The sequence below is a fragment of the Andrena cerasifolii genome, chromosome 10 (genome assembly GCF_050908995.1).
Source record: "Andrena cerasifolii isolate SP2316 chromosome 10, iyAndCera1_principal, whole genome shotgun sequence".
Lineage (NCBI taxonomy): Eukaryota > Metazoa > Arthropoda > Insecta > Hymenoptera > Andrenidae > Andrena > Andrena cerasifolii.
The window spans coordinates 10,441,389-10,462,437 of record NC_135127.1 but is presented as its reverse complement, the minus strand read 5'-3'; the positions used below and the strand labels follow the sequence as shown (position 1 = coordinate 10,462,437).

General features: G+C 44.3%; 1 protein-coding gene across 3 annotated transcripts in view; it reads left to right on the top strand.

Annotated features, from left to right (window-relative positions):
- The window catches only part of LOC143373812 (uncharacterized), a 29,787-nt gene extending 9,219 nt beyond the window's left edge, over positions 1-20,568 (top strand). The window contains exons 2-8 of one of the 3 annotated variants that reach the window (XR_013086539.1): positions 11,508-11,814; positions 12,327-12,567; positions 12,992-13,676; positions 13,777-14,302; positions 14,389-14,523; positions 14,704-14,940; positions 15,017-20,568. Coding sequence is in view for 1 of the 3 variants with exons in the window: in XM_076821387.1 (XP_076677502.1) it covers positions 11,508-11,814; positions 12,327-12,567; positions 12,992-13,676; positions 13,777-14,302; positions 14,389-14,523; positions 14,704-14,850 (2,041 nt within the window). In the remaining 2 variants the exon portion in view is untranslated. Of the gene's footprint in view, positions 1-11,507; positions 11,815-12,326; positions 12,568-12,991; positions 13,677-13,776; positions 14,303-14,388; positions 14,524-14,703 lie in introns of all 3 variants that reach the window. The other 2 variants (XR_013086538.1, XM_076821387.1) reach the window with 2 other exon arrangements.
- The last annotated feature ends 481 nt before the right edge of the window (positions 20,569-21,049 follow it).

Sequence of the window (21,049 nt, the reverse complement as noted above, 5' to 3'; positions counted from 1 at the left end):
GGGCTGCTTCGTGACGGCTGATCGCAATCCATGTACGACGTGCCGAGTCGCTAATTTTTATGGGGTTCCGCGGCATTGCTTTTCCCCGGGAGAGGAAAGGCTTTCGTCGAATGAGAGGCTTGAAAGGAACGGTATTACAGCGGATTATACTCGTCGAGGTTTCATATGGAATTCCGAGGCTCCATTTTTGTAGATTGCTATGGTCGTTGGTCGAGGAGATAGTTTCTTGTAAATGGATGTATCCTTCGAGTGATTGTTATGAAATTTCTATCGAAGTTTTAACGACTAATTCCCTTCGCGAACAAGTTATCTTTAATGGCTCTCGAATAAATATTATTGCATTAGGTATATCTTTCGGCCCACGATATTGAGCAACCGAGTTTTAATGCTCTCCTCCCCTCCTTGATAGAATGATACGAAGTATCTTTAACGACCACTTCGTTTCGCGTATCAGAAGCGTTAGGCTTAAAAGAAATTAAAGCAAGGAAATTGGGAATACGAGCTCGTTGCACATCTTTCTTCCACTCGAGCAGGCTTCGTCAATTCCAAAGTCTTCGCGTTCGTCGTCAGTCTTATTTTTAGAAGAGAAGGAACGCCTGGGAAGCAGTGTGTTCCTGAAGAATAACAAGAAATATTCCTTTATAAAGACACCTGCTCAAGCAAACGCTACTTTGCATTTTAATATCAAAAATTCAGCAAAGTGTTCCGGGCGGCCCCGGACGTTCTCCGCCGAAAGAAGTAAACAGTTTGCCAAGAAGGGATAAAAGCTTTCCAGGACGCTAAGTGGAAGCTGTTTCTATTACAAAACCCCCATGTTTGGTGAACACAAATGTTTGAGGAAGCTCTTAATCTAGGAAGAAATAAGTTTAAAGCGCTGCTTAACCCAAATGCTGCCCCATCTCTACATTAAGAGCCTATCAAACTATTTTGGGCAGCGTTTTAACCAGCGAAGTGGCCACTTCCCCAGAGAGGGATGCAACTATTTAGAGAAGCCAGGAGAGAGCTATTTCCATTGCAAAATCCCGTGTTTTGCGTGCACGAAGGGGAGGAGGGATGCAAGTATTTTAGGAAGCCGATAGGAAGCTTTTTATGATTCTCTTACTGATATATATATATTCTCGTAAAGGTGCGCAATATGTAAAGCAGCAAACCATAAATGTAGATCCAAGATTAATCTTCAACCCCCATTTCTTCTCCTATCTTCTAGCCAGTCTACAGTAGCAGAAATAGACTAACACAATTCACAAATGAAGTAAAAAATAAAGTTAGCGTGTGCCAGGGAAAGAGATATCTCCCTTTTTAACAGATTGAAATCTCCACCCCCACAGCACATTAAAGTAAGCTTCTTCTTACGTTAGCACTGCTAGGACGTGCTGGAAAGCTATTCTTCATCGCAGGTTCCTGTGCTTTGTGAGGAAAAAAACCGTAAAAAGAGCTTTATACATAGAGGGATGTCCTTTTTGGCGGTGATCGCGTCGTCTGCGGCGAAGGGGATGGGGATGGCTCCGCATTGTCGCAAGCCATATCGTGGTTCACGTGGATCGCAGCACCATCATTTCGGTGGCTGATTGATGGTCGCCTTAATGACTCCTCTTGCAAATCGTCGTGGAAATCGTCCACAGCGACTCGACTGGGGGAAAGCAATATACAGTATTGTCACTGGCATCGGGACGTTGCTCGCACAGTCGAATATGCTGGGTGCGCGAAACAAATTGATAAATTCTTTAGCAGCTTAATTCTGGCGGGTCGTTTGCGAGGCCCGATTGTCTCCGTGTGTGTTGCTCCTAATTCGATTACAATCTGTTTTGGTATTTTCCCAGTGTTAATTGCTGCATTGAATTACAGAGCCGATACAGCGAACGCTACTCTGCAGCGCTGAGACATTTAAGGGTATATTTTCAATTTAATTGGATTGAGTTTCTATTTTAATTGGGTAGAGGTATTGATCAGCATTTCTTTTTTTGGGGGGATTTTTGTGTGTTGGAGCGATTGCTGTGATTTGTCCTTTTTTTGTATAGGGCATACAGTATCGGGGTTTCTTTTGTAAACAATATTATTTGCTTCCCCGCGTACACTGAAGAGCCACCTAATTCACAACCTGATGAAGTCTGAGGTAGCTGGGGTCTCGAATGGCCCCCAGGAGTCCAACTCGACGGAAGTCATGCTGCGGTTAAAAACTGGTGTATTTTAGTACGTGACGTGTTTCTTTTCAGCACGGTGGAATAATATTCTCGTGGAAAATGGAGTTTCAATTGTTAGAGGCAGAGTTTGAAAAAAAAAGAATTTATTGAGCTTTCCTCTGCCTTTCTTCGATCACTACTCGTCACTTAAAAATATTCTATTAATGCCACATTTCATACCTGCACCCCACAAAACATTATTACCACAAAAATACAAAATTTACCCCTCGAAAATTTAGAAGATGCGCCAAGGTACTTTCGGGGGCCATCCAAATTCTGTTCATTACCCTAAGAATTACAAACGGAGGTGCCGAGGTAAACAGAAAAATGGCAGCCTGCAATTTGAAGCACAAGACACGCTCGGAGCCGTGGAACAATGGAATCGATGCGCGTGAAAATAATTTCTGTCTCCGGGCAGGAAGCTGGCGGGGTTTAAATTTAAACGAAGAACGGAATTGACCACGATTCGATCAACAATGTGCCGCGGAAGCCCCGTTAAAAAGGCCGAGAGAGCACGCTTTCTCGAGGTGTATTATATTTAAACAGCTCCGATTCAACGGCGGCCTGATTCAATTTCGATCCTATAAATACCTGTTTCTTTGAACCCCCATCGTTGGCCACGTCACCGCCACCGTTCCCACTGCAGTTTCAGAAAAAAAAAGAAATCGGGAAAATCCCGCGCCGTTTCTAGTTTTTTAAAAGCGACTCCATCGGCCGACGCTCGGTGTATCGAGCCCCGCGTCGCGAATTAACGAACCTATGAATTTTTATGGTTTGCTGAGCGTTTCGAATACGCCTGCGGTTTCGGTGGACGTCGTCGACGTACAATATCGAACGGGCGAAATAAATTTTCTGGCCATGGCGGCCATACGGGTTGGAGGGCCGCGCAACTAAGGTCGTGACGGGCTAGAGCATTTTAACGTTTAAAATGCTGCATACAGGGTGTCCTAGAAGTAAGTCCTCTGTATCTTTTCTCTTTGTGAATGGAGGTAGCTAGATTCTTGAAAAAAAAGACAGTTGCATTGGGGGAAGAGGAGAGTATCGCAGTTGGGAATTTTTGGTCCCTAGATCTCGTTTGGTATTTTACATGGAATGCTCTGAAAAAGAGATTAAAGAATTTACTAATGCATACTAAGGAACATAGAGAAAGAATGCGCTGTAGAGCCACCAATTATGATTAATTAGCATTCTCCGGAGAAGAGGGAACCATGATAGGAACCAAGATTGATGTTTCGTGGAACATGTTTCGTTTCCGTGTCGAGTATTGATTTTCAACAAAGCACGTCGCTCAGTTGCGGCGAAAGTGACGGGAAGGTACACGTTTTTCGGAACATTCTCGCACTTTGCTCTTACCAAAGTGCTAATTAAAAAATAATGCACGCTAAGATGCTATGATAAGACAGCGGAGTTACTGTTTAATAAGAATCCGTTAGTTTCGGGCTCTGCATGGAGGTTATCACTAGAATCCACAGATGGGCAAAAGATTATTTTAAATACAAGTCTGTGTACGAGATTTTTGTTTAAATTATTTTGTTGCCCCTCTCGGCTGGAATCTCAGACGCGGAGTGTTTGAAAACGTATTCCTCGGGTCTTGACGTAGAACAACGACTGTTCCTTTACGAAATCAATACTACTTCGCTGTATTACACGGACGATGATGAACTTTTAACAAAACGTGTTTCACTGGTATTTTTATCGAGACATTCCAGTCTATTGTTAAAACTTTCCTCGGGGGTAAGAACAGTCGAGCTCGGTTCTCTGGAAAGTTCTTCAGCTACGCCAGTATTATATGTTCTGCGTTTTCCACGCCGATAATCGCTGCGTGGTAGCTATGCTGTTGGAAAAGTTGGGGAAGTAAGGAGCGTGGGTGGTAAAGAATGAATAAAATGATTGATTGTAGGTTAATGCGTATAATTCTCCCGTAAGTATCGTTTACTTTACGATCCTTCTTCTTCTTTCCCTTTTTTTTTCTCTTGTCGTATTAAAAAAAGTACTGGCAACATCGTAAATTTTTAAACACCGGCGCGAACTTCGCCGTGCAGAGTAGATTCGGTGGACGAGGCGAGAGAAAGTTCAGCGATTGCGTCATTTTTCCTGAAAAATCTGACGCCAGAGCGCCAGGAAACTCGTATCAGGACCAAAAGGAGAAGATTAATCAGCGGCATGCGAAACGTCGCCCCGAAACTACGGCCGCGTTCGTGGAAGCTGATAGATAGATTTAAAAAGAAATGGCTTGGAAATAATTCGATCGATACTGTACGCTAACGTTCATAAGCGTTTGTTATCTGCAACGCTAGACGTCAGACGATGGACATATTCTGTGTCTGTAGTACTTACTGTTTGGAAGAAGGCCCCCTAGTGATAGCTTCGAACGAGCAACAAGTAATCGTACAATTTCAAAATACTTATTTGCTTTCTATAAACAGAACAACTTGTGTTGTATTTATCCGTTAATCTTTACTCCACCGTAGACAGATATTTTCGGGAAGCTTGCCACACCTTTGCAGACACAGCAAACACGGGGATGGGTAAACAGTGTATGTTGGTCGAAATCGATGCGAATAAATAAGGGTAAGGTGGCCCAATTTTGAAGCAGAAGCTCTAAATAGGTTCCAACCTTGGAAGACTAACTTAATATAAACTTTTTCAAGCTGCTTCGAAGTAGAGATAGAACCCGCCCCATTTAAAACTCTGGATGTGATTATAGAAGCTGGGGGATGAAGTTAATGGAAATAATTAAAAAGAATTCGATCGGTGGGGGCATCGAATGTTCCTTACGCGAATAGGAAAGCAATATAGTACTAATTTTCCAATAAAACCTTCCAGAGAACAAATGTCCAAGAGAAATCAGTTGAAACTCAACTTAACAGAAACATTTCACTGCAGTAACCGGGGGTCGCTATTCCCAGGACCCAATAAGCACGTTCGACGGTTCGAACACAAAGTTAGTACGTGCATTTCGCAGCAAAGGCACGTCGAGGGAAACCGATTCGTAGGGGCAGGAGAAGAAAGTGTATAATTCCATCTAAGAAAGCTCGGAGAAAATAAAAGCCGTCCGTTGAACCCCGAGCATCGCGACGGGGTTGCTCCAAACAGATTTCAGTTTAACGATCCATGCTCGACGCTCACGCGGCCATCTACTTTGTGCCCCGCCTGGGATACCTTCGCGTATTTTATTCGTGCCAGTTCGCAATTGGTGTCGTTCTCGCCGACGTTGACGACACCCTCTTTGCACACTGCCTAGACACGAGGCGTTACGGCCGCGGATATAAGCCGAGCACGGTAGGCCGGAGACCTTGCTTTCGCGATTGCTACACGGCTCGAGCGCGAACCCAGGGATATAGAAAACAGCTGTTCAGATCTGGAGGGAAAATTCGTGGAAGTCTGAGGGGGATCGCGTCGAATCCCCTTTCTTCTTCGCCAGCTTGGAAATAAGTCTGCTGGAGCCAGTAGACGATAGCCGAGACATCTGTAACACACGAAGACGAATGCACTAATTTCTCAGCTTGGGGCCTATAATTTGAAAGCTGGCTCCAGTTGTGTCATAATTCTCGAATTTCACGTGGAATCCGTGGAGATGAATTGTTAAAACGGAGTCGGTCCTGCATTTTCTGGAGACATATTCGTCTTTGTACTACTTAGAAGTGGGAGCAAGATATCAGGCGAAGTTTATAACGTTTTTAATTCACTGCTCGAAGCAAACAGGTGAATTATTGAAGATTAGAAAGCTGCTCGATAATTTCTCCGATGGAGTATGGAATTTTTTATTACACTGTATTGAATTCTTATCTTCCTGGGAGCAGTACCGTCGTCCCCGCTGTCCTGTCCCTCCGTAGCTCGGCTTGAACGTTTCCGAACGTCTAAATTATTAGATACCATCTGGAGGTTTTACATAACCGCTTGGTTGCAAAAATTCGAGGCATGAAGTTGTAGATTTACATGTGAAAGTGAGTATGCGCGCGCGTCAGCTGGTCTATTGTTAAAACCGGTTGAATCGCTATGATTCACTATTTTGAAGAAAATGTATGTGGCCTCTTTTATGTTGATCCTTATGGGGAAAAATATTCACCTAGCATTTTACTCGTTAAAAAGCAGAAGAGCAATTACGCCACATATATTCTAACTCGGAAATAGCTGATTTAATTGAAAACAGAGGGAAGCATTCCAATTAAAAAAACCTAGAATAATAGAAATATCCATTTACATGAAAGAATTCTACGAAACCTTTGAAACCAATTATAACAATGGGTATTTATACAAACAAAAAAAATGGACAGTGGGTATTTATACAAACAAACAAATTTATTACTTCATTATTATTTTTTTGTTTGCATAAATAGTCATCGTTATTTTTTTTGTTTGTATAAATAACCGTCGTTATAATTGGCGCAATATTTGTATATCATTAGTTTTGTCAATATTAATTTACGACAGTGTTTTTAAACAGGCTTCTTTTTGATGGGTTTATTAATATTATACTGTTATTAATATATTATTTATTAATTTACTGTATTAATATACTTTTTGTACCTTTTATTTAAAAAAAAAGAAGGAATTTTATGTTAATTTCACACATTTTGTAGTGTTTATTGATAATATCCATTTACGCGAAAGAATTCTACGAAACCTTTGAAATATGCCCAAAGAAATGGCTCATCATCGCCGCGAGGTTTCTTTTTACAATACTTAATAAACTGGGATTTAAAGTTCATATTAAATTCGAAGTATACTTCCAGCAGAAGCCTGTACTAAACAAGAAGCTCAATTACGCTCCTGCTGCTGAATATTATCAAAACAGACTTAATCGCGCGTTTTGAATTCAAGATTTCTCGCGATAGTACAATCTTGAACGTTAGACAATAATAATTTCTTATCAATCGTACGTCTCTGAAATGGGTAACGCATTACATCAGAGGATGTAGATAACGATTCTCTAAGCAACGGTGCGTGTAAATACTCGTCAGAAAGCAGTGTTTTTCTTCTGATATCGTTTCACGTCCGATCTCCTCTCTTAGATCCGCGACAAGCATCACCATCCGCGTCGAAGGTGACGATTCTCGTGAAAAATCCTAGCCAGTCGACCTTTGCACGTCCCAATTTCCTCACAGATGAATCACCTATATTTTATTGCGGGCTATAAATCACATTACCGCAGCATCCATTCGCATTATTCACCCGCGGTATGCGTTGCTCGGCGTACGCCTGGATGCACCACCAGTTTCATAAGTTTTTTCGCGTGTCTGACCTCGACGAAAAGCTCGTTCGTCATGGGTTTTCGCAGCTGGATCGGTCGATGGACATAGATTTCCGTCGCTGACAGCCTCGGGCGGCTATAAACCATTGTTTTTTCGTGGAACAGAGGTTATTTTAATTTTTTCGTCAGACGCTTCTACGTCACCCGTGTCCGTATGCCTCTAAGAACTGGTAGCTTCAAATACCCGTGACTTTGTACCGCGAGGCCCTTCGACGCGTTGCCTGAAACTTAGTTTCACAGAAGCTGCGCGTGTGCTTTTCGAACAAGATGTACATAGCGTGTATATTAATGTATTAATATAATTAGTTGAAGTAGCTGGAAGCTTTCCTCGCGAATGCAAAGCAGTACACCACTGGCGTGGAAGACACGTATGCACGTTTCCGCCAACAACTATGTACTTTTGGTTGTGCCGGCTATATTCTAATGCGCGCAGCGAGAAGAATGCGCGCGTTTCGATTGTAGCGGCATGCCCGGGAATTTTCCGTGTTTGTATTGCCAGTGTCGCCGGTCGGTTGAAACTCATTACTCATTTCGGGTAGAATGTCTCTAATTGCAGCTTCCTTAATTACTCACGAAGCCCTGGGACAGGGGAGCCCTGGGAAATGAGGCCGTAATAAGACGCTGCGCGCGTATAAACAATAAACGAATGCCAGAAGCACTGGCGCACGAGGCTTTTGCCTCGTTGAAAACCCATATGGAACGTGAGCCCGCCGCGCTCGCAACCGAGAGGAGAAGAGGCGAAGTTTTCTCGCGGAAGTAGCAAAAGTGGTAGGTGTCGTGCTGCCTTAAGGCCTGGGAAGCCTAGAAGGTCACTGGAACATTCTTCCAGCTGACCACATTCCGACCCATCTAATCACAACGTCCACCTTAATAGTCGGCGTTCTCCAACCCCCAGCCACGTTCCACCCACCGCGGAATCCTATTCACCATGCGACCCAAGCAAACACAGCAAGATAGAATTCTTTCTTCCCCGGACTCGACGAACCCAAAGGCAGAAACCTGCCCGCAGTATCGAGCCACCCAGCCGTGGTCCTCGCCGAAATTAAACCTGCCTCGGTCTGCGACTCCACGCCTAGCGACTTTTTTCCTCTGACCCCCCTCGGTAGCTCAAGCCGACCAGAATAATAAACCAAAAGCGCGCGAAAATAATCCCAGAGATAGCGGGCATTCCTCACCGAAACCCACATATGGCAGCGCTGGAACAGAGACGGTGGAAAGGAGGTGAGGAGAAAAACGGGGGAAAAGACGGATTGCCAGCTTTGGAGGTGGCCAGAAGATTTTCCAGCAACATGGACCGCTGCGTGTTCCTCTTCTTTTCCTCTCAGTTTCCGCGGGGGCTGGTCGCTGCTGACTTTCATCTAGGACTCCGCTATTCATCTAGATCCGCCTCGTCCGCGCGGGCGAGCTTCGTGGGCCTCGGAGCATATCGGGAGCTGGAAAATATTAATGGATATACTGCATCGGGGTTTGTCTGTCGCTCATTGTACGCCCCCCTGTCGAATCGATAGCACGCCACCACGTAGCCGCGTTGTTGTCCCGTGCACGACGAGGATGCCAGGCATCGCTGGCGTTTGGGAACCGTTGCCCAATAATCTTTTGGCCAGCCAAGCGCTTCTGGCTTCTGTGCACCGCGCGCAGATGGTTCTCGACGTTATGAAACCGCACCGACCGCGGTCAGCCTAGAGGAGACCCAGCCGAGGCTCGTTTTTTGTCCTCCTGCGGTTCGTCACGCGGGTTCTTTCAGGCGGTGCCGTCTAGAAGATGATGGCCCTCCACGAGGGGATGTCGCTTCCCTGGACGGCTGATTTCTGGGTAGAATTACATTTCAAAATGTAGAAATGTTGTCGTTGGCGGGGATATTTTAGCAGTGTCTCGAGTATCACGGTATAATGGAATACTTTTGCTGAGGGAGTATTAAGATAAGGGGATGTTCAGGGTTTTGGGGAGAAAGGAGAAGTTAAAGGTTCACTTGTAAGAGGGTTTATGATTTGAGGCAGTGAGAGCAAAAACGGACTAATCCACATTTTTTGCGAAACTGAGTAAGGAGCAGTAATGTATTCCAATAGAATAAAAAAAAGAGATTCGTATAAATTAAATATCCAATAGAAAGTCCTAAAAGTTTAAAAAAGATTCATTGCATAGTTTGCTTTTAATAAATTTCCAAAGTACCTTTACTTTTTGGGGCCATTACCGTGGTGTCCCCCGTTAAGATGAATATATACAAGATAGAGTGAAGCGTTAATAGACCTTTGAATATTAGTTATTGATGGTATTTTAATAGAAATTGGGTGGATTTCGTTGGACTATAAGTGGCTTTCAAGTAATATAGCAGCTGCGGCATACTGAATTTCAGAAAACCGCAGCTTTTCGATCATCCGCTGAGTAAAAATTCCTCACAGAATTGCTACATGCTACATCCCCCAAAAAAGCACTAAAAAAAAACTCGTCTAGCTCGTGACCTCCTCTCGCCACTGATACGAACGCTTGCCGGCAATTATTTTCAGCTAATCAGTGACGCGTTGCTCCGCGCGAGACTCACGAAATTACCACCGTATCACCTGGCGAGAGAAGATCGATTTTCCTTGGCGTGCTCCGCGGAAATAGGAAAATCGCATGATGTCGTCCATTAATTTCCCGATGGAATTGGCTGGCGAGCCATCGGTTTCGATCCGCCGCGAAGGATGTGCCGCCCAGGCCAGAGGGGAAATATGTTTTTAGTCCCTTTGAAAATGCACAGATTATTCTGTGAAAAGTTAGCTTCCTCGCGTTTGGCAGAGGCGCGGAGGGTCCCCCGTGGTCTAATTTTCCCTGAAAGCTGGCGGGTTCGACGGGAAGAGAAAGGCTCCCTTTATGTTCGACTGAGATACAAAGATGTCTCGGTTCAGGCTCGGCGAACACCGCGTCTACTTGGTAATCTTGCTTTCTATTTATTTTTTAGCGGGGCCTCTCGCGAGCCTCGCTCCGCTGCAGTCACGAAATTGCAATCCAGACACAATGACTTCACTGCGCTCCGATGCAGGTTAGCGGCTTACGTGTCTCATCGGCCGGCGATGCAGTCTGGGATGCTATTATGATAATAGTACTTTCATTACGAAAGGTCTTCATTATCTTACCGCGATTCGATCTACCCGGATCAATATCATTTTCCCTCTTAGATTTCATTAAACGCCGGGGGATCGCGCACCGGAGATTTTAGCCTCCCTGTAATCCACCGTGATTTTCATAAAATATGGCAGGGACCACATTCTCGTTTCACATGCTTGTGAAATGCGAGTGGTTCGTTGCGATTGAACTATCTGTGATTCTGCAGCCTATTTGAATACTTTTCATGACTTTACTTGGCATTGTCTTTGAATTACAGTAATTATTGAGTTCTGGTTTTCTGTTGTGTTCGATAAGGTTCCCGCACGTCGAAGTTTCTTGTAGCACTTTATTGGACTTATTCTTTATGCTACACGAGGGATGTCGTAAATGGGGATCAGCTTTTTTTACTGCTTTCATATCGCACGTGTTACGATACACTTTGTGTACCTCGTGAATCAGCCTTCTGGCAAACGAAAAGTTCGATTCTTCCCCCCCTATACAGTCTGCAGGTACACACCCTCGTATCTCTCCTCTCAGTTTTCATATTACTTGGAAGGTCGATGTGTTTGAACGTCGTTCTGCTTCGAGAGCTCAATTGCTTAGAGCAGTCGGCCCTCAAACGGCCGATTCGATAACCTGATCAGTCGATTTTCTTCATCCCCCCGTAGTTTTCAGAAAGAGGATTCCGTATCTTTTCTTTTACTTTCCACGTTATTTTCAAGACTGCGGTTTCAACGTAACTGGAAACGATTAGATTCGCTAGATTGGAGGTAGCGTAGGTAGTGACCTCGAGCAGCCGACATTCTTCGTCCCTGTAACTGAACACTAGCCATGTTCCACTATCAGGATTAGTTGATGTAAGATTCCTATCCAAATACAGAGTTTTCCTCTCATTTACCAAAGTGATAAAAATAAAAAAAAACACGCGGTACTATTTGTATTAGTGAGAGGAAGATTATTGATCCTCTTTCGATTTGGGTGTTTTCCAGAGGCCTCCCTTGTGGCGTGCAACCCCCAGAGCCGGTACCAGATCCCGATGGCGACAAATTGGCGACCATCGCTGCCCGTTTCAGCTATTTCCAGGAGAGAAAGAGCACGCTGGCCGTGGCCAAAGCCGATCTTCGTAGGAACATCAATCCACCTGCCAGGTATAAGAATGCACGGCCGACGGTCAGGCTCAGGCCACGTCAGGTCCTCTGCAGCAAGTGTAGGTCGATCTGCAACGAGAACAGCGAGAACGTGGACGTCAGCAGGAAACGGAAGCACGACGACGTTCAGCAGCCACAGCAACAGCAGGTACTTCACTTTCCTGATTTCCTTCTGGAATTTACCTCGCTCGATTAAGACACATTTGCTGCATGGTGATACGAAGAATATATAGATGTACGGTGTTTGAAGGTTTTTAAAAATTTGTGAAGAAAAAAATGCTGTTTCGGTAATAGTAACTATTGAGTAGAAGCTGTAAGGTAGATCAGATGTAACGAGTAAAAGCTGTAACACTTGCATTGCAGGAAGCTAATAAATAGGTCTGAAGAAGAAATTCGTACACGGCTGATATTTAAGTAATGAAAAAGTAGATTAAAGTGCTCCCTTGCAAGACATTATTTCCTCTTCAGCTGGAAACTCTTTTAATAATGCATCGTCCAGTTACCGTTTCCTGATTTAAATATACTTCGTTCATTGGGTCAATTCAATGTAAAAGAACTTGTTTTGAAACAATTCGTATTGGATGATACGGTATATTTGAATAATATATGGCGATGAATAAGGAACGAAGATAATGTCACTTGGCGCTCCAATTTGATTAGGTCACGGGTCATGGGTCCACCAGAAGAAGCGATCGACGTTGTGGCCAGCAGCCGCAAAAAACCTCGAGGATACTGTTCTCTGAGTGCCAGTCTGAGAACATCGCGGCGTCGGCTCACCAAGCAACGAAATCCTCGTCGTCTGCGGCTGTGAGTCCTGATTCGTCGAAGCTAGGACCGTCTCTCATACCAAAAATCTCGCGGCTACAGCCGAACGAGATTAGCAACGCCATTCAAGGAACCGGTTAGTTCTTTTCCATGCGAACCGACTGCCCCCTTTTCTGGAATAACTCCAGAAATCGAGGATACTTCAGAGCTCTTCGCGTGGGTGGTGTCGCGTAATTCTGGTGTCACTTGGATAACTCTGTAAATCTTTTAGCAAGCTCTAATAATAGTTCGTTCACTGGATGACGCTACTAAAATCTCTGGTCATCCATTTGTAGCACTTAAGACGGTAAACGAATTTTGTTTCCGAGAACACGAGTGATCTTTTAAATCGGAATCAGTCTCCAACAAAAGGAGTCGTAATTTTCTTATATCAGGACGTTCTGCTGCAACCTCTCGCAATCCGAATACATTGATTTATTTCTCTATAATGAATAATATTAAAACATTGGCATCTGGCTTTGAAAACCCATGAAATTTCAGCCGTTTCCTCGATTTTGCAGACAAGGTGAAGATCGCCCCGTCGTACTGGAACAACAGAGCCGAGGAGGGCGATTCATCGGTGAACGCCATGGAGCCCGGCGAGGAACGCATGGAGTCGACGGACTGTGACAGTAATCCCTCTATGGCGTATTGCGCCACGCCCAGAAGACTGAGCAGTTCCTCTGTGGAGAGTGCTAAAATACCAGAGGAAGACGAGAAGAAAACGTTCGCCGCGGCGGACTCGACAATGAGGCCAAGAACGGGCCGAGTACCGAGAAAGAAGAGGTCTGTCGGATCGATGGAGGACTTGTGGGATGAGACTGTGTTCGAGGATCCGACGAGGACAGCCAGAACCACGCCAGTAATTAAGATCTCGTTCGGCGCGCAAGGCGAGGGCACTGTTCTGAAGATACCCTCCAAGATCCAGGACCCAGAGTACGAGCAGGAGACAGACGACGCCGAGGACGGGCAGACGGAGACGGAGAGGGATCCACTGGAATTGCCAAGAACGTTCGAGAACGACTACGATTTCCGCGAGGACGGCGAGGAGGACGGCCAGGAGCAGGTGGACCCGCAGAAGCAGGGAGTGAAGGACGCCAGTGCTAAAGCAGCGAAACGCGCGCTTAAAAAGGCCAAGAAGGAAGCCAGGAGAAAGATGCTTGGCGGTGTTTCGCCGGCCAGATCTCCGTGCAATGGATCCCCACGGTAAGAAGCTTGCTTAGGCATGGTAACAGGTGCTGGAGACAGTGACACGAGATTAAAGTACCGTCTCTCACGTCCTTTCTGTACTTACTGTTTGTTTCAGGTACAATCCCACGTACGATACACTGTCGTATCACCGTCGCAAGCATAAAGTGAAGCATAAAAAGAAACACAAGGAGGACCGGAAGCACAAGAGTCAGCAGCAGCCGCAGCAGCAGCAGCCGCCGCAGCCGTGTTTGGAGTCCAGTGCCACGGAGAATCAGCAGAATTGGAACGTCCTGCCTGGCAGCGAGTCGTACACAGCAATAAAGGAGCAGTGCCTGAAGCAGAAGCTGTCTATATCCTTGAAGCGATTGAACACGAACGCGTACGCCAGATGCGATTACCCCGTGAGCAATGCCTCCTCTGGATGCAAGAGTCCCGGTGCCAGCAGCGACGAATTGAGCGAGCAAGAGCCCGAGGTCGACGCCGGGGAAACTGCTCCAGATTTCCCGCCACCGTCTCACCCTCTGATGATGCGTCTTGCCGCGACCCCTGTCGAGCACTGTCTGACAGCTAATGGCAGAAGGATGGACGTCGGCGACGTGGTGTGGGGGAAGATTCATGGGTTCCCTTGGTGGCCTGGAAAGGTAGGCGTCATATAAATGTATGATTAACACTTCGCCGCAATTTCAATTAAACATTGCACCTGGAAATGAACGTGTCGTTGCCCTAGGTCCTCAGCATCACGGTCTCCTGCAAAGAAGATGGTACATCGTCTGGTCCGCAGGCTCACGTCGCTTGGTACGGGTCGTCGACGAGCTCTCTCATGGCATGCGACCAGCTGAGCCCATTTTTAGAATCATTCAAGGTAATCGAAGTTACTTTTATAGACTCTAGCATAGTACAGTGAATGATCAGTGAAAATACAGTCTATGTTCCCTCGTTGAGATTATTCGCGACACGATCTTCCAAGTTTCCCATCTGAAATCGCCCCAGGATGTAGCCAGTGGTTTGATAACGTTGAAATGTGGATCGGTTTTTGTTGAAGACGCGGTACAACAAAAAGAAAAGGGGGCCGTATAAGGAGGCGATACGGCAGGCGCAGAACGAGGCCCGAAGTCAGATCACGCCTAACTCGACGAGCAGCGTGCTAAACGTCTGTGGCTCGCCGCGCGAGGTCAACGTCCTCTCCTAAGGGAAGGTGCACAGGCCACTTGACACCATTCCTTTACTGCCGGGCATCCGTCGGCCAAGATTTTTATCATCGGCGGATCGGAATCGTCATGTAATATATAAAGATTTTGTACATAATTGACCTAGCACTTAATGAAATAGCTCTTGATCGATGTTCTTCGTCTCAGTCGCGCCCCTTCGCTGTCTCGGCCGCGACGACTCGCACGGGTGGGACGCACGACACGAACGAAGTTTACTGCCACCACTGGTCCCGTGGACTTCTTTATTTTTCTTCTTCTTTTTTTTTTTAATCCTCAGCTTTTGTTTCGAGCAAGCGCTTAGCGCGTAAGTATCTAGATAGGGCGTAATAACTTGTAGAGATAATACGTCGGCCACCCGAGAATAATTTCGTATTATGAGTATGACTCACTCGGTAGCTAGACAACGGGGGTGTCGTCGTTGACGATGAACCCGAGCGTTGCCTGTTAACTTAAATCCTTTATGTACGTGTACGTTGTACATTTGTGTTACGATTTCATTGTGATCGTTATCGGGATGGCGTGCAAACTCAATCCAGTGCGGGCAGTGAACCTTCGGTGACACCAGTCCGCAGATATCGCTGAATACGATCGTTAATGACTCGATTTGACGTACGATGCCACGATTAAGAACATGGACAATATATCTTTGACGAGTGAAGCTACTTGCGGATCCTAATTACGTTCTCGCGCGAACGTGTGCGGAATGAATACCGGTGGAGTTTCCAATCCGATTCACCAAGTCGGATCGAACGTATTTTGAATTCTTTCTGCGCAATCGCGGCAATTTTGTAAACAGTCGTAGCTTCATTTTGCATTTTTTAGTCGAATAATCTGTAAATCTCTCGCGGCGTTCGTTACTCCGCGTTCTTTGTCCTCTGCAACTTAGAATTGAGCGTGTGACAGGAAACGTGACTGGAAACGTGAGACTTGTGCTATTTTTCTTCGAGATAACTTACGTTTCCACCGATAACAAATTAATTTCTGGATCACAGACTTAGGAAATTGAGGGGAACAAAGCAAATAGTAGGAATAAATACAGTGTATTTCCCATAGTAATATTCTTCTTAAGAGCCCAATTTGTGTACATTCTAAAGCTTTTAGAATACTACAGAGTACACTGGTGGTTGAAAATGTTTAAAACGTGAATGATAAGAAAAATACCATGTATGCAAAATTTCATTATTATCGATTTCTTGATTTTAAGCATTCTTTTAGCCACCACTATACATAATTTATTATTAACTATTTCTACTATCGTCCTTCAAGTTACATGTCTCAAGTTTCCAGGCTCCTACTTTATCTCACGCTCAACCTATAAGTGTCTCGTTTACGCTTCGTGTCAACACTGCCAAGTTATGCAATAGCTACTTGATTTCAACTTAACGATAGTTAAAAGACAACATTCAGTCTTGGCTACGATGATAATCCTTTATAAAATTAATTCAAGGTGAATTCCTACCGTCCGACGAGGAGGAATTCAAGGAACGAGTTCACGTTTGCAGCCCGTACTATTTATTACCGCCTTTTACTCCGTTTCCCTTCGCAAGGAAGCAAGTCGGAATTCACCCGTTTCTACTTAACGACTGTCATTACCATACCGTTGGTACGAAACTCTTCTCCATCGTACACGATCGGAGTTGATTTTGGCTTATTCGAATTCATCAATCATTTCCCTCCTATTGAGAACTTCTTCGTTCGGAGGTCGTGCAAGTTGTCGGCTCTAGCTCGATTTAAGAGGGAGTTTTATCGTAATTTTAATTAGAAATTTCGCAAGGGATGGTTGGTCCCTTATCACGACGATTAGTACTTAACCGTAATCTGACTATCTCCTTGAACGTCGAAGGTCTGTCACTGCCTTACAGACTTTCTCCCGCGTAAAAGTGCGACCACGTTGGTGTTTCATCATTTCATTGCGTGGGGGACTCTGTGCTTTAGAAAACGCGCTCGCAGCGTCAACGGTAACGGCAATGCGCGATTTAGCGAATTAAGCGAGCCGCGCGGCCAGAGTGCTAAACTTTGTGATTCGTCTTGTGATATCGAAAGCGTATCCCGTAACGATATCAGCGACTCCCACGCTTGATGCTTGCTCCGCGGTTTAGCGTTTCGCTAACGCCAGCTGGCTAGAGAAATTCGTTCTTTGTTCTTATCTGATTGTTCTTCTCTTTCTCAAGAGGCGAAGGTTCGATGAAAATTCAAGATGATAGTCTTCGGACGTTGGAGAGACACATCCTTTCAATATTAGGAAAGAAAAACTATCTAGTAATTGAATTTATTGGGATATAGCTCAGGCTGGGTACAAGGGAAGCAGGAGGGATGAATCGTTGTGATGAAACAAGTCTAAATATATTTTTTTTTATATGTCACCATTTTAGGGGAAAAATAACTAAAAATTATCGAGGAAGCCTCGTCTCGAAGCAATGAATTTTGTGCTCTGATTGCGCAAGACAAATCGACGCGGTTTTGTGTGCTCAGAACTTCCATTTTATTCAGCGATAAATTGTACGGAATATTGTTGATCTCAGGCGTGTCGAAATGGATCTAAAAGACAGTCAAGAATTTATCAGCGAACAAGGTAGATAAAGTGGTTAGCACGTGACGGTGCATTTAAATTATTTTTATATGTATGATGAAACATGCACTTAATTGAAGTATATTAGTGGTGTACGTGGAGATATATTTTCAGCATTAATTTTCTTGAAAAAAGGAATGTTTTTCAAGGAAAGGTATTTTACTGTTTTGACTTGTTTTTGGGCGAGGAATCATCTCCTGTTCGATTGTCGTGCTAGTTGTGCTGCATCCTGTATTATCACTGTCACTTTTCTTCCTCCCTATTTCTTGACGCTTTCATCTCTTTCTTACTGTTACCCTCCTCCGCCTGAACGGTGGAAATCTTTGCATAACTGCCATATGTTACGCGTATACGTGAATAATTACAGTATCGATGAATCTGTTGTGCATTCACAACTAAGTTTGACGAAGTCCACTTTGGTAAAGTGTCACTTCCGTTCGTATGGAGACGCTGTACGCTTCGACATGTTCATTCGAAATCGATAAAAATGGAATGAGAGGATGATTAATGATTGCTTTACGTAGACAATGCTCTACGTATGTAGATGTAGACTTATGACCTGATCGATAGGTTTTTTACTATCTTAATATATTATTTGTAATAGTAGCCGATTCATCACTGATTGACCGTCGATTCTTATTGAAAGCGAGGTACACAATTGTCGAATTAAAATGGAAAACTTCTTTAACAGTCAGTAGACTAATTTGGCAAGGTCTGGTATTCGAAATTTTGTTCGTGATCTTCACACTAGCTACACAATAAATTCGAAATATGAAAAGAAAATTGAGAACCTGTACGTGGAGGCAAAGAAGTTTCCGTTTCAATTCTGTTTAAAATTACTGGGCTGTGACGTATTAAATATTTGATTTATATACCAAAATAAAAAGAAATGTTCATCACTACGAATGAAATTTGTTTTAAGAAACAGTGAAGGAATTTTTAAAGAATTGCAATGTTTTAGCATTCTGCTGTCACATGTGTTAAGAATTCCAACATAAATTCTCCTTAAATCTGCAATAAAAAACCAAGTTTCTTTTAAATAATTATTTATCAAGCTTCTCGCTTAGCAGTGAATCATGCAATTGAGTAGCTCAAAACCTTTCAATTACTCCAACTTACCACTGATAAGTGTGAAGGATATTTCCTACGTTACAGCTCAGTAAATGCAAAAAAGACAGTAATTTGCAGCTACATCGGCTGGTTAGCACGGTCGACGAGGAAACGCTGAGCGAATGGTAGGCGATATCTCGCGAAGGAATGTTTAAAAAGAAGCTCGCGAGGGAAAGACAGACGTGCCCGAGAGGAAAGCTGTGCCGGAAGTCGTGTCCGAAGTGTGCCAGCCACCTAACATGTCGAGGAGGGCCTGGTCGCTTCGGCGTGTTCTTCGTGCAACGTCGATTTTACGTAGAAGCAAGTGTAAGTGTGCGTGAATATTTGTCGACAATTTACCCTTAAACCGTTCGTGATGCTTATTAACGAAATGTAAAAGTATTTGCATGCGCAGGGGAGAACGGCCGCGGGGAGGAAAGGGAAGTAAGGAAAAGAGCGATGAAACGGGCGAACGATAGATAGATAAATAGATTGGGAGATAGTGTGAAAGGGAGATGCGGTGAACTAAGATGTTTTTAAGTAACTGTGATTTTTTCAAATGTTTTATATTATATATATATATATAAATATATATATATATATTATATATATATTATACATATAAATATGAATTAATTTCTACGCATAATATAAACGATGATGTTTAATGTCGCTGTCTGTTTATACGGAAGTCGTAGAACATTTTTTGGACTAACATATCGGTAGAGAGCGTTTTAGCGACGAACAATTTATTGCTATTATTATCATCGCCGCCGATTCACGTATTAATTCGTAATTATTAATCGATTATATTATTACGATAGGTATGTGCGAGTGCGTTGCCTAATCTTCACACGGAGTGCGATTGTTGATTCCTTAATTGTAACAGCCGAGTGTCATCGCTGTCACGTAATCATTGTATCATTCAGCGGCACGCGCAGGAATACGTATTGGCAGAAAACCCGTGGACTTTTCGTCGCCTCCCGTCGAAACGTACGGATTCTTCGTTTCTTCTTTATTTTATTATTTTTTATTTCTACCTATTGCAATCGACCTCTCACGGACTGTTCCTACAACGTCGCTGTACACGCTGAACTTCTCGTCGAGCAGACTGCACGGCAGACCGCAAAAATCACGATGACTCTTCCCCGACTACTTCGTCTGCGATCGATCCGGTACTTAAACGATCGGCAATAGCTACAAACGTTATCGTCGTTTAGCCCGCGGTAAGAAGGTACCAAGAAGTTCGCTGAATCCCGACGTTCTGAAGGAAAGTTAGCATTTCGAAAGCTCTGAGAGTCGGACGATGTACGGAACGTACTAATTCGCTATTGTTTTAAATAGCGCGAGTTCGCTTGATTTGCATAGCTTTAACGACCCCCTACACCTCTGTTCAACTATCTTCACGATATTTCCTGCTCGACGAAGGTGCAGCTCTGTCCTGAAAAGAAGTGTTCATTTTTCGAGAATCCACTGTGTGGAGGACGTACGTACATACGTGTATCTGTAACATGCACGCAGAGGCGAATGATGAATTTTTGGGGTGCCCCATGGGGGTTTGTTTTTTTGGGGGGGGGGGGGGGTAATTGAAGAATAATATTAGTAGCTACGAGAAGCAGCTTAGTCCAAGTAGCTGCTTCTTCAAAACCAGTGATTTGTTTTTGGGACACGTGAAGTCTCTGAGACTAAGAGTAGAATAAGTGGGTCTTTTTGCAATTTTAGTGCTCGACATGTGGTACTTGTAAGCAACAAATGACCACCATTTAGTTTCCCTTCTCATTCAAATTGCGCCGCACTCATTTCCAATTCATTTTATCCTGCCACTGGGAGGTATTCAGAATTCATGATTTATTTAAACGAAAAGGTCAGGGCGCCCCAGGAAGCCACAGCTTAAATCGATCGGAGCGTACGCATTCGCCCCTGCCCACAGAGGATCGCAGAACTTCCGGCCGCGCGGCGAGAGCGGCCGGTCGAACAAATCGTGGTATCGCATACTCGACCTGTATTTTTTTAAATAAAAACAAAGGAAAATAAAAAGAAAGACACGACCGTGTTGCGATTCTGTCGAACGATACAATCACTTGCTACCCAGTAGATATCGGGGAGAGAGAAAGAGAGAGAGAGAGAGAGAGAGGTAGAAAGGGAATGCGAGGGAGAGAGAGACGACTGACACTTCTTGATCCTCTCGAGTTGAGAGTACGCAGATTTCTCGTTGTTGCTTCTTGTGCGATCAGCGATTTGTAAAAGCGTGCACACACACACACACAGTGAGACACACTGAAGGTTCAGCGGTTGAGTTTCATTCGAAAGCGACGCGTGTAATTTGTAAGAAACCCTCCCGAGAGTCTTGTACATATTATTTTTTTTACTACTGAGGACAAAAAATACATCCAAAATGCGACTGTTGGGGTGTACTACACACGCGCGAGCCCGTGCACGCTCCTTTTGCGCGCCCGTGGGCGGGTCGAAACAGGGCGAGAAACGTTGAATGGAACAAAGAGGACATTGTTCCGCTCCGTTTT